At 34.3% G+C, this 14580-nt stretch overlaps 2 protein-coding genes across 2 annotated transcripts; both read right to left on the bottom strand.

The window, feature by feature from the left end:
• Positions 1–5487: 5487 nt before the first annotated feature.
• Positions 5488–6310, bottom strand: LOC106297118 (RING-H2 finger protein ATL8). Its single transcript, XM_013733398.1, has one exon. It carries the CDS (start codon positions 6216–6218, stop codon positions 5646–5648), a length of 573 nt encoding a protein of 190 aa, XP_013588852.1. The 5' UTR covers positions 6219–6310; the 3' UTR covers positions 5488–5645.
• Positions 6311–12707: 6397 nt separating this feature from the next.
• On the bottom strand, positions 12708–14543 carry LOC106300032 (outer envelope pore protein 21B, chloroplastic). The gene is made up of 5 exons (XM_013736077.1): positions 14297–14543; positions 13435–13509; positions 13186–13338; positions 12985–13083; positions 12708–12900 (listed from the first exon to the last, which is right to left on the bottom strand). The coding sequence occupies exons 1-5, from the start codon at positions 14387–14389 to the stop codon at positions 12817–12819; spliced, it is 504 nt and encodes a 167-aa protein (XP_013591531.1). The 5' UTR covers positions 14390–14543; the 3' UTR covers positions 12708–12816.
• Between the last annotated feature and the right edge of the window lie 37 nt (positions 14544–14580).

The following is a 14580-nucleotide window of genomic DNA, read 5'->3' as shown; positions in this document are numbered from 1 at the left end:
TTTTTTTTTGAAACACTGGTATTAGACTATTCTATATTGACTTTAAGAATACCTGAAAAACTATCTTTTCAAAATTTCACAAATTTGTTTTTATTAACAACATACTCTATTAGATTAAATAGTGTACGATAATACAAATTAGGCCTGGGCGTTCGGGTTGGTGTTTTGATCGGATTTTTCGGATTTTAGTTCTCTTTTATAACATTTCTTAGGTCTCATTCTAGTAAATTTGCAAGTATGGATTGGGTTCAGATATAACACATCGGGTTCGGATTGATTTTGTATGACATCAAAAAATCCATAACGTAATCATATATCATTCGAATTCGGGTTATATCAGATCGGTTCGGATATACCCGAAATAAAATCTAAAATTTAAAAGTAAAACATAAGAAATATTTATTTATTTATATATAATTAAGTATTTAAGGTAATTATTTAAATTTTAAATACTTATTGTTAGATAACATATCAAAATAAATATGAAATTGAATATTTGAAGTATATATTCATGTTTCATATAATTATATTGTATATTATTTTGTCAGATTTTTTGTTTTTTTTTGTTTTTCGAGTTACCCGTTCGGATTCGGTTAATAACATTTCGGGTTCAGATATGTTTTGTACCATAAAACTCATTCGGATATTTTTTACATTTCGTACCGGATACGGATCGAATTTTTCTGTTCGAGTTCAGATCGGATTTACGAATATTATGCGCATGCCTAATACAAACAATCAACCAACCAAATGGGTGGTATTACAAAAGTCAACATTTTCACAAATTTGTTTAGATGAAATTCTTTTGTTTTTTCACTCGTAGCCGCTCGTTTTTTTTTTTCCTTTTATTAACATCACCCCAGTTTGGAACGATGAAACCCAATAAATATCAACGAGGCCCAGAAATTGATAGTAGCTAAAATGCTACGATATTGAAACCTTGATATATCAACAAACATGTGATAATCTATGAAAAATAACGAACTCCACGCCTGGATACACATATCTATATATATGAAAATACGTTTGTTTCACTCCTGTGCATCCACGTCAGCGCCATGTCAGAAAGTCGAGGTTTGTAGTACTGCCACGTGTTCAGGGATAGTCCTGGGAAGCAGGTCGGATCCGCCCCGCCCGACCCACCCCGCAGCGGGTTTAATTCATTTTGTCCAAAATAAAAATTACCTGCCCGATCTGTCAGTAGTTTTTTGGAAACCCGCACCCGCCCCGCATTAGTCAAGCGGGTCAAGCGGATACCCGCATCAATTTTAAAAAAAAATTTAGTGACCAAATTAGAAAAATGACAAACACACGATCAAGTTTTAACCCGACAAACACCAAACAATAAGTTAAAGATCTGGCAAACACACAAACCATAAGTTCTTGTTCAAACTAAAATCAAACTTGAAAACAAATTACATAGAGCCTCTATGATAGAGAAATTCTTTCTTCCCCTGACTTGAATCCTCTGAAATTTCATATGGTAAACTGCCCCCTCATACCAACACTCGAATTTACATAGAGCCCCTGTTTTTCCGTCACAATACCTGTAAAAAGACAAGAGGAGAGGATGAGAACTCAACACCATCAGAGACAAACTCAGATAGACAGAGAGTCGTGAGAGAGACAAGGAGAGATACAAACTAGAGAGAGAGAAACAGATCCGTGAGTGAGACAAACTAGAGAGAGACAGATTTGTGAGAGAGCCAACAAGAGAGCCAAACTAGAGAGATAAAGAGAGTATCGAAACAGAGAGACTAAGATAAGAGCCAATATCCCTGGTTTATCGAGCAAGACTCAGCCGTGAGAGAGATAGAGAGTCGAGGGAGAGATTGAAACTAGAGACAGAGAGATGAGACTTGTAAGAAACTTGACAGTCGACGATTTTGATCTGCAGAGAGCCAAGAGATAGCGAGAAACTCGATTTAGGGTTACGGCAAAGAGAAAAGAAAACTATAGATTATGGCTTTTGGATTTGTTTTATCCCTCAAACCAATAAAAACCTCACAAAGTTACATCCTAAAACTATAAAATGACACACACTAACAACCTAAAACACAAAAACGACACAAAACAAAATTAACAAAACAACATGTTTTCAATATAAGCGGGTGCCCGCTAACCCGTTTCCAAAATTACAATGACCCACACCCGCCCCGCTATTTTTTTTATCTGGTCCGCGTGACCCGCCATTTATAAAATCAGATTTTGTTTGGGCCCGCACCCGCCCCGCAGCGGGCCTAATGGGGCGGGACCCGCGGGTGAAGAATCAAATTCCCAGCGCTATCAAGGGAGAAGAAACGCAGCGTTCCATTAACATCATCTTATTGGGCTTCGTTATTTTACATGTTATTAGGCTGTGATAAAAAAAACGTAACTGGCCGGATAAGTCTGAGTTTTGCTAACCCTAATACGACAGCAGTGAAGAACGGAGACGCATCCTAACGCCGTTGGTAACTGTTTCAATCCTGCTGCTTCCTCTAGACCCATGATTAGGCCTTGGAAGCAGGTCGGATCCGCCCCGCTCAATCCACCCCGCCGCGGGTTAAACTCATTTTTTCACTTGAAAATTATACCCGCAAGACCCGATTTCGATAACCGCACCCGCCCCACATCAATCAAGCGGGTCTAGCGGGTTATCCGCAAAAAAGTTCAAAAAGCCAAAAGAAAGAAAAAGAATGCTTGCTTTCGATTTACGCAGAGTCAAGATTTGATAGGGATGAGTTTACGGTTTCTGTCAAAGGGTTGCTTTGACAATTGAAAGAGATGAGTTTAGTTGAGAGAATTAGTTTACGGCGTGAAAAGAAATGTTTGTGTAAAGAAATTTAGGTTTTATGTGGATCCTATGTAAGATGACAAACACGTTTAGTTAAAGTCATTAAAACAACACACATTCTCAAGAGTCAACACAGAAACAACACACACTCTAATAGGTATAACATCAAATCAGCACACGCTTTACATCTCTATCACTCCTAAACGACACAGTATCACCTTATTCGACATAATCAATTAAACACCATAACTAAATAATAATAATTTCTGTTTATTCTACTCATCACCTTATATATAATTTCTAATAACAAAAAAATGGATATTAAAAATATTATAATGCGTAATTGAACAATGAATAATTTAAATTGATTTTATAATAGTTTGGCTACTTATATTTTTTATAATAGATTATAATATTTATAAATAAAATAAACATAATAATATACAATCAACATTTAAATTTAAACAAAAAATCCCGGACGTAGTCCGGATCGACTCTAGTACAATATATACTTATACACATATAAACTTTTAAAGAATGATTAATAGGAAGAGTTCTCCACAAAATAATGAACCCCACATCTTGATACACATGTACAGTATATACTTATACACATATCAATAGCATGATTAATGAGAGGTTCTTAAAGTGGAGTTCTTATATTCCGCTAAAATGGTAAAAGTGCTCTAATGCGTCAAAAAAATTGTACACTTTCTTAAACCTTCACGCACACACATATATATTATATATACTCAACCGATAATGATTTTGTTCAGCTATACCACCACTAGCTACGAATCAACCAGCGAATCTCCGGCCAGATTTGGAATATCAGTTTCATCATTTTTCACTGAGAAATTATACTTTTTACTTTTAACAAACCAAAAGAGCAGCTCTTCACTTTCTACTTCCTACTATTTCTTTGCGATATACAAAAGAAATAAATATTCATAAGTAGTATAGCTAGCATTTTAGTAATATTATTTGAGAGCTAGGCAAAATAATGCTATCATCTATCCATGGAAATAAAGCCAAGGGACAAGGTAACAGATCAGGCACATGCATGCACGTACATAATACAATAGTATACTGTATTATATAAGCGAATACTTCAATTTCGATATTAAATACCACCACGATTTTAATAATATTATTTATCCGTCTTGGTGATTCGACATTAGTCAGTTTCGAGTAGAATATGTATGAATTGGAAGATGTCAGTGAGAAAAGGTAATGTCTTACCCAAAAAAATAGAGGTAATGTCAATTAGTCTATTATGAAAACTGAATCGAGCTATTACCACTAACCCAAATATGTCTTAAAACAACCACTTTGAGTTAGTAGTGGTAGCTCGCTTTCAGCTCGAAAATTTTGAAGACTTAGAGCATTAAATACCGGTTCAATTTTGAAGACTTAGGCATTAATTGGTGGATATTTTTTTGGGGTCTAAATTGATGGATATTTTGCAATTTAGTTAACTCTTATTACGAAATTTCTATACACGCTATAAGTTATACGATTAAATAAGGTTATCACTTAGCACTTGAACGCTGAGCAGCACTTTCCATAGTGGAAAAACTCGTGATGAATGATGATAGCTCGCGATGGTGGACCATCATTATTCGTACGTGTTTTATTTGATGGCTACACGTAGATCGGTAGAAAGATAACAATCCATATCTACATCTTGACTAACTATTATTTTTCATGTGTGTGATTGATTATCTACATCTTGACTAACTATTATCAAATACTTTCTCCTTGTCTTAATTCGCACTTAAGTTGTACTCTAGGATCTTGGCGATCTTCTGTTAGGTCAATGTTCGACGACAAAATAAGACCATCTTCATGGTCATTTCCGAAGTCCTAATGCTAATAATTTAAACTCGCGTTTGATAGTTTAGTGGGATACAGGCTCGTGATCCCAACATTCATAAATTACTCAATGAATAAATTAAATAATATAAACCCCAACAATTTGTTTGATGCTTTATCAATGGAAAAGGGAAAAAGAGAAAACTCACACAAAACACATCACACCATCTGTTCCACGGACAATGGTCCATCTGTCTACTTTTCCATATGTTCTATCGAATATTCCATAAGTTAATCAAATAAGTAGCAACGAACAACCAACATTCAATTGTGTTAATTGAGTCCGTTGATGCTTCTATACATGAACATAGACGTAAATTAAACCAAGCGTAAATTAAACTACAAGGCGAATGCTACGTCGTTGATTTCTTACATAAAAAATATATACAGAACTGGCGTTTTCTATCCAATGAACCAAATTGTGCTACGAGGGAATATATACAGAACTGGCGTTTTCTATCCAATTGATTACTATTATTATTAGTTTTTTTTAAGTGCACTTAATTCATTTAGGATTACTATATAATATTGTCACGACACAAAACCATCTAAAACGTAGAAAGTCGGTAACATAATTAATACATTCACGTTACCATCGCATATTCTCGTTAATAAATACATTCAAGCATATCTGGTTGTTCGGTTCGGTACCAAATTTTAAAGTTCTGGTAGTTGATTTGGGTTGTAGTTACGTACGAATTGTGTGGTCCAACGTCCAAGTTCCAAGTTCTTGCAACTGTTTCATGGTCTCTAGTTTGTTCACAAATCACGTCGATATCCATAACACGATATATTGATAAAAATTAATTACTTTGCAATATAAAAAAGAAAAAAAGTGTTCAGTGACATTAACTTTCCATTACACATAATAATACATTTACAATAAATATATATTTACACATGACAGATTACCATTATCCTCTAAAATGATAAGGAATACTTTTTAATTATATATTATTGTAATGTGTAAAAAGGAAAAGTCTAAAAAAAGGAATCAAGACAAGAAGCTATTAGGTTCATCTTCACGTTGCTTGACCCGGGTATCGGATTCGGATCCTGAGCTCGAGCTACCGGGTACGCCGCCACATTTTTGACACCTGGCAATCACCAAGACCTGACGGCAAGAAGGACACGAAGAGTGAGACCCAAGCCACGTGTCGATACACGCCACGTGGAAACCGTGGCCGCACTGCGGCATCACTCTGAGCTCATCGCCGGCGGCGAACTCCATCAGGCAGATCGCACACTCGGCCAGTTTCTCCGCCGGAGGAGAATCTGGCGAGTAAGTCAGCTTCGGCAGCGATTGGAGGACTTTCTTTTTCAGTCCTTTGTTGGCCGCAGCCACCGGAGGTTGAGGATTCTGATCGAAGTTCGCGGCGGAGCTCCTACTGGCGGCGATGCGACGGAGCCAGGAGCATCGAGAGACGGCGACTAAGCCGAGGACGCAAATCAGTGCGCAGAGGAGAGCTGCTATGATGACTATGAGGTCTGAGTTTAACGTCGGAGAAACATGCGCCGGTGACGGAGGAGCGGCTTCTTGAAGGAGACGAAAGAGAAGACGCGCCATTGCTAGAGAGAGAGAGAGAAGAAGAGAGGTTTGGTTTGAAAAGTTGAGAGGGATTATGTGTTTGAAGAGTGTGAGCTTGTTTGTTTTGGGAGGCAAAGAGTAAAGGGTATTTATAGTGAACGTGAGAGATCGCGTCTTGCTTTATAATAATATATCACTTCCGGTTATAAGATTATTTTCTTAAATGTTTTAATTAATGTTTAAATTGTAGTGCTTTTAGTCAAAAGACTTATCAAAAGTCTATGCTTCTTTTTCCTTCATGTGTCTTGTTTTCTCTTTCAGTGTTTTTGCATATCAAACGGTCTCAAGTTTTTACGTAAACAGAAACATTTTTTTTTTCTGCACGTAAACAGAAACATGCAGTGTAATAATATTTACATACTATCTGGGGACTATTTATTGGAAATTTTGTCTAAAATTAAACGTTGGAGTCTATTAAATTATACATAAATGGAACAGACAAGTCCAAAAGATTAATTACACCAAAAAGAGTCCAAGAGATTAAAAACTAACTGTATGGAATGAATAATACTTTTAGTGGATTCAAAAAAAATTTGTAGTTTGGTTTCCAAAATAATATATGAGATAGTGGTGCGTGTGGGGGTAGTGCACACGCATGATGGAAATGGCAGAAGCGTGTGTGTGCGAAAATGTGATGCCTTGGACCAATGAGCACGAAAATCACGAGATAGATTGATAAGGTGTGCATCACTTAACATAATATTCTTTTTTTTTTTAATTACTAGGAGGTTCAGGCCGAAGTCCTAATCCTCTCAAATTTGAAACCGCGACATATAATATTAGTTTCGTCAGAGAGGTCATTCGAACTGGGACCTTTCTTCTAAACAAACTGTTAATCATCAGTTTGTCATCCTAAACAACTAAAACATAAATAGCAGTTGTAATTAACGACTTAAACTAGTTTTTAGATTGCTGTATATATGGAGTATGGACTTGAGATTGGAGAAAAAAACGTTTTAAGACATATTATTGTAGTGGACTGTTATTTTTTTTTTTTTTTTTTTTTTTTTTTTTTTGATTAACCAGGTGTTGACCTTGCGGCCCCCCACCTAGGCCCGGCGCCAGCCTTTGCCTGTACCTTTTTACGGGCCCTGGGCACGCCTCCCCCTCCCCGCGAGTCGAACAGCCGACCTCCCCTCCCGGAGGTAGTACCACTGGACTACGAGGTCCTGGGTTAGTGGACTGTTATTGGGTTGTTGTATTATGATTATATAACTCTTTTAGATCAAATGTATTTTTTTATTAAAATGCAAAATGAATATAATTGCTAGAGACTAAGTTCTATTACTATTTTGTTGTATTGTTGCTGCTGCTAGAGCCTACGTGTGGGAATTTAGACAAATTTAAGAAAAATCAGAGTATTACCCAAGAAAGATGCATTGGTAAGGAAGACAGCGTTCGCACAACAATTCCACTGGTAGATCCTACAATCTGCACTCAAAGATTTTAGTAGTTCTTAATTAGTGTAGTAATACTATTTTAATTAATTTTTATTCTTATTGTTGGGTTAATTATTTAGTTGAGCATCTTACGTAATTGCCGCAATATTTTGATGACACATATGTTACGAATAACTTAATGACGTTTGACCTAGTGGATAAATATCATTTTCTATGTACAATAATGACCTTTGAAATCATGAAAAGAACATTTTGTTTTTAATTAGTGGCTGCTAGACAAGTTGGAAACCAGAAAAACTAGATTGTCTTATACTCCATCTGTTTTTAAAATATGCATATTCTAGACTTTTCACATATATTAAGAAAACTCATTAAATATGTATTGTTTTTTGTGAATAACAATTTTTCATAATTTTTAACCAATAGAAATTCAATAACCCCTATTAAATTTTTTGAAACTTACAATTTTTCATAAAATCATACATTGAAAAAGTAAAAAATGTATCTTTTTGAAACAAATTTTTTTTCCAAAACATACATCTTTTAGGAACGGACGGAGTAATTATAAACCGTAGTAACAACTTTTTAAAAGATGTTACGTTGTGTAGACTGGTAGGTATATAAGATTTACATTTTATGAAGTCGTTATACTTACAAGTACTGTATACTATAAATTCTGATCTTGTGTCTACAAAATATTCTAAGTTTTTGTTTTTTAAACAGTTTAATAATTTTTTTTAACAGAATTTTTTTAAAGCTTAATAATTAATGTTCAAATATCCCACTTAACAAGTTTTCAATAAGTTTTTTTTTTTTTTTTTTTTCGAAAAAGGGCATAGTTTTCAATAAGTTGCGAATAATGCAGTGCCTTTTCAGGACTAGCAGCCAATCAAGCCAAGATGGCATCTGGAATTGGGATAAAGACTAATTTACTAATGAAAACTTTTTAATGGTTAGATAAGATCAATCTTAAATCTTATCCCTCCATAATAATTATGAACCTTTTCCTATTTATGGGATAAAAAGTAATCTTTAGGTGTGTAATCTATGTATAGACAAATAATTAAAGTGTTGAAAACAAAAGACACAGTTATTTAAAATTGACCGTGGAATTGCAAATGACAACCACATAAAAAACAATAAATACGAGGAAAAAAAAAATCTATCTCATAACCTTCACATACTATCCAAACTCTACGTCATACGTTGCTCGGTTGACCAAACAAACAAGGTAATGTATCACCAAAAAAATACGTATCAAAGATTCAATACTCGAATTCAGGATCTTGATCAAAACTCTTCTCTATGCGAGGATGATCAACAATACTTAATGAAATTACAATTTACTTAAAATGATTTCATCTATTGTGATGCAGCTTTTTGTACATTGTTACCAAAGAGTACTCATGTATATGAATGTTTATCAATTTGTGTAAACGTGTTAAGTTTAGCTCAAGCATTTTTTTAGCAGAAAAGATGATAAGTTGGCAGGTCTGCGCACCCTCATACATTGCCTTGTGCATGTTTCACTAATTGACAGAAAATAAGTGAATCTGTAAAGGTGGTCGTATATAGAAGCGCCTGACATTTAGATTTTTGTAATATATATATATAGCAACTAGGATATTATACACAGGGCCGTGCCTGACTTTTTCGGGCCCCCAAGCACAAAATATATTTTTGGCCCTTCAATTAATTATTATGGAAAAAAAATAAATTTCTGGGACAAAGAATCGAACACTCAACCCTTTGTAGGAAAGAATTGGATAAAGATCAGTAGAACTAACTACACTTTGGCAAAAAAATTGGCCTTTAAAATACTTATACACATCAGGGCCCCAAGCATGTGCTTGATTAGCCTATAGTCAGGCACGACCCTGATTATACATATATGATCTGATAAGCATGTTTCTAACCTATCTATTAATTATAATGAAAGCATCAATATGGCAAATACTTATAAATTCGTCCTGCCTAAAGTAAATACTAAAACCAGTTTTAAAATATACGTGGAGAACAATCACCTAACCGCAGTGGTGAATTATGATAAATAGTTTAGCTCAAGCATTTATAAATAGTTATAAATGTAGCTAATTCTTGACATAAGTGCTTGTTAGAGTTGATGTTTTTTTGTTTCTTTCATAATCGTTTCAACTTTTAACTTATTTGTTTCTCCCAAAAGTTTCCTTTATTTCCAAGAATATAATTATCAACGATCATTTACTAGAGTCTCTGTTTCTATGTTTTGCATATTTATTTTAATTCTTAACTTTTCTTTGTTATGGAAAACTACTTTCTATTTTATCTCTCTAACAACTACATGATCTAACATTACTTGTGTTATTCTCTTACCAATTTTTTTGTTTTTACTATTTTAATTTTTTTTATTAGAGTTACTGTCTTTAGAATGCCATTTATTCATCAATTAACTCTATAGTTATAATTATGTATTTTTAATATTATTAAGTAAAATATGATAATTAGTAAAAAAAATTATATATCAAAAATATTTACCTCCTGTAAAAAAAATTCTAGATCTGCCACTGGCTAACCGGCCTAATCTTGTAACGAAAGCAATGAAAGTTCTTGTGAAAGTTTTTTCTTCATGGTCGCCACCATATAATTATAATTTGCGTGAAAGATGATAATAACAACTAACTGAAAAACATCCGTCAAAAGACTCGAAAAGATTTGGCGAATAAGGACGCTTGTCTATTTCTTATTCACAAACCTTTTTTCCCTTTACTTCTCACTCGATATATACATACACTACACTCCAGGTTGGTTTTTATTTATTCTGAACTATCATAAACTCGTTTTTGATTTTTCTTTAATTGTTCTATTATATGAAAGATGGAATATGTACGCCATACCTGAATACGAAATAGTGTATGGTAAGAAGAGAAGGAGCAAGCGTGTGAAATTCTAAGTTTCCAAATAGAGTTAGATGACAAAAATGAAATATATTAAAAAGACCATTTATTAGTTTGCTTGACTCTTTCTCTTCTAGTGCACTCCCCACTTTCCGATTCTCCACCGCCCATTTTTTTTTTGCTTCCTGTCACATGCTCCGCATTTTATCTATTTTTATCGGAATATTAATAGGTTATAAATTTCCCGATAAATCCTGGAATTACGTAAACTCGTTACATATCATGTTGTTTAAAAACACATTCTTTAAATGTAAAAGTTCATCACTACAAACATGCAGCTAAAAATATCTAAACTCTTACTTTAATTCACAAATACAGAGCCACTTAGAATATTATACTTTCCATCCGATTATAATAAAATTAGAAATACATTATATTTGTAAAATGTATAGGATTCTCAAACTAGCTCTAATTTTTTGAAACCCTGTTTTTTTATAACAAGTATAAGCAAGTGAGATTTTTGTTTAAAGCATGGTTGAATTGGTATTATATTTTTTTAATAATCTACGAATTCATGGTAGATTTTAGAAAATATTAAACTAATCATGTAATTATATAAACTGTATGCACAAGTTCACGATATCAATTTATTCAGTTATAACTCTGTGTATGAGTTCGTGCAAGGTTGGATTAATATTTCATATTTATTATTGCAGAGCGTTTGGAATTGGATATGCACTGGCGGGATTATACACATGCAATCACGTGTGAACATCTAAAGCCCATTCTGCCTTTTCTTTTGTTTTAATTATACAAACCTTTTCTCGGACCTTGTATTATATATTTGAACATTTGATTATGCGAAAGTGTTTGTTATTATATGAAAGGAAACTTGGAACTAAAACAATTGATTTAAGAAAATGCATTGCATGTGACCAAATTAACTTTAATTTCAGCCGCGAGATTTTCTTCATTAGTGGCTTATATACTGCCTAAACAACTTTTCCACATTATCATCTAAAAGCCGACATGGCAGTCTTTCAATCGAAGAAATAGCTTTGCCTTGCGATTAGCCTTCCACCAAACATAATTCGAATGAACTGTAAAATATTCCATCGAATTTCTTATATATACATTAAATAATAAAAATTCAATAATGCATTTTTCTTTTCAATAACTATCATTTATCTTCAAGTCTAATTTAGAAGAATACAATTCTGCACTAAAAGATAAAAATAATATATTGCTGAAACAAAATGATAATCTAAACCACTTACTTTATTGTTGGAGTATAGGTTGAGTACCATATTGTTGTAGACATATAGTTTTACATACTATATGGTACTAAATTATTTGATATACTTAACATCGGGTAAACGAGCGATTACACATTGCTAATTAGTCACATAGATCTTTGTATCATAGTAAAGCATTACTATCACGATGGATATATCAACTGACATTGAGTTAACATACAAATATCAAATATGATGTGTAAAGACTAAAAAGATGAATCAAATACATGAAAAAAGGAAGATAATTGCAATTACTTTCCAGAATAACTTTACAGGTTGGGGAACTAAAAGTATGTAACAAAGATTTGGGATAAAACTTGTTACATCTAGTGCAAATTTCTTTACCAACCTAATCACTTAAAGCTACTTAAATACGGCTGCCTCTTGATAAAAACACTGTTGAGATATAGTTTAATATGCAATAGAGATCACGTGGATTACTATTAGTTAAAGCCACTATAACAAATCTAACGATAAAATCAGTGACTTGTCCATGTCTCTTTTTCTTTCACTGTTTGAAAACGATCTTTGATCCTTTTTTTTTCTCTTTTTTTGAGTGATGATGATCAGTAAGCAAATCTTGAGCGTACCCCATCTTTGGATTCTCAAGCAGCAACACTTTTGTAATGACTTTTAAAACACATGTTTTGGTACTGATGCTAATGTTGTCAGCAGCACCACCATCTATATAAAAACCAACACAAACAAGACCAAACCGGTACAAAATATAGCTGGTTCTCTAGTGATCCCAGTTTGGATTTGGTTAATGAAATCATGACAAATTTTATTCGGTCTAGTTTATTTTGGTTCGGCTTCGGCATGTGTTTATTGGTTATTGGAAACATTAGAACAGTCACATTTGCCTATATAATCTTGGCAATAGTAATGGAGATGATTTGGAAGATCTCTGAATTTGAATTTGATTAATGGATAGAATCAAAGTGTGCTTATCCGTAATAGTACTAATACACTTCTTCTCAAGACGATGACAGATGAATACTAAATGCAGTTACAGGTCGAACCTCAAGTTCCATTTCCCCTTCATGTTGGCGTTAAGAGTCCAGTTGTTTTCTCTAATCTGCATATAAGGAACCTGAAAGAAAGACGACACAACACATTGTTTACTTCGAAGTTTGGAGCAGTGAACATGCTTCAGGTACGAGAAAGAGAGAGATACCTTATCAAACATTTCGTAGCCAACTTTGATCCTCACATCCTGATCTTCCTTGAAATTCATTATGTTCCAGGCAAACTCTGCAGCACCTATAGGGTTCCTCTGTAAAGCACAAAACGATCATATAATATACTCAAACAAGAAACATAAACTGAAGGAAAGTTCTTGAGACCAAAGAAAAGAAACCAAAGAAAAGAAGAGAACCTGATTGAAGTCTTGATCAAAATCACACCGGCCTTTGACATTGAAGGTGACACTCTTGTCATCTCTCACAGGAAACTCTTTTTTCCCACGTACGTGACACCGAAGCTTTTGGCGCTTATCATAATGGATTCCTACTCCCAGGCCTGTTGCAGCCTAACAAGAAGTTTGTGACAACTCTATGAGTATTAGTCTACGGTTCAGGACAAAGAGAGATAGTGTGAATTGAAACAGCAGAAACTGAGATCAAACCTCGGGGAAAAGGTGTCTAATCATCGCACAGAAGTAACTAGGAGCCCCAGTTCCAGTATCTAGCTCTCCATGAAGCTATCATCACCAAACAAAACACACCAAAGAAAATAAGACACAAAAACATAATTACAAGTAAGGTAACACAAAACTGGCAAAGCCTAACACTCATAGTCTAGTGTCACTAACAAAAATATAGCCTGGCAGAAAAAGCAAACAGATACACAAACTGACAAGTAACTAATGACACTCGAGATTCAGGGGAAGCCTCATGAGAATGAAGTTAACCACTCAGACATAATCTTATTACTCAACTCAAAATACATTCTCAAAAGCTCAAAACTCAAATTCCTAAGTCCTAACAAGAACTCAAAGCAGATGAAAGGTAGTTTGAGTGAAACACAAAACCAAAACCATTACACAACTTAGGCTCCTACAACAACTCAAATTCAAATCCTATAACAACAAATCTCAGGGCACATTTTACTCGCAACTTCACATCAGTTTAGGCTTTTCATCATAACCAAAACTCCAGGTTGCACATAAAGTTTGAAACTTTACACAAAAAAACTCAAACCCTTCAAACAAATTTCAAAAGCTTCGAATCAAAGCAAAAACAATACCAGCCAAACCAAGCCAGTGAGCATAAAGTTTGAAACTTTACAAACAAAACTCTAAACCCCTTCAGAAAATATCAAAACTTTACGCAATTAACGCTTCAAAGCAAAGAACAATACCAAACCACGCCAGAGAGAGCATTACATCACCAAAGCGAGCTTGTTTCAGAATTGAAATAGAGCAAAGATACATTCTTTATAGCCACACCAATACGAAACAAGTTTTGGAAGCTAACGGAGAGTTTCACCTGCAAATGGGTTTTCGAGTTCACCGGGAGCTTCTCCTTCGCATGGATTTTCAGAGACTTTGAATTGCACGTATACCTCAGAGAAGTCTCCATCCTCCCTCGAGAAAATCGCCCAAGAAAATAAATCGCTCTACCCACCGAAACACACACGCAGAGAGCGAAAACACCAAAACCTCACCTAGTTTTGACTACTGTATTATCTCACCAAGGTCCAACCAATTAACAACTGCCACGTGGTCTTTTAAGCCCATATTAAAGCCCAGTATAATGGACCTCTTCTAATA

The sequence above is a fragment of the Brassica oleracea genome, chromosome C6 (assembly GCF_000695525.1).
Source record: "Brassica oleracea var. oleracea cultivar TO1000 chromosome C6, BOL, whole genome shotgun sequence".
Lineage (NCBI taxonomy): Eukaryota > Viridiplantae > Streptophyta > Magnoliopsida > Brassicales > Brassicaceae > Brassica > Brassica oleracea.
Note: the sequence above shows the minus strand (reverse complement) of the source record. Positions and strands in the feature narration are given on the sequence as shown.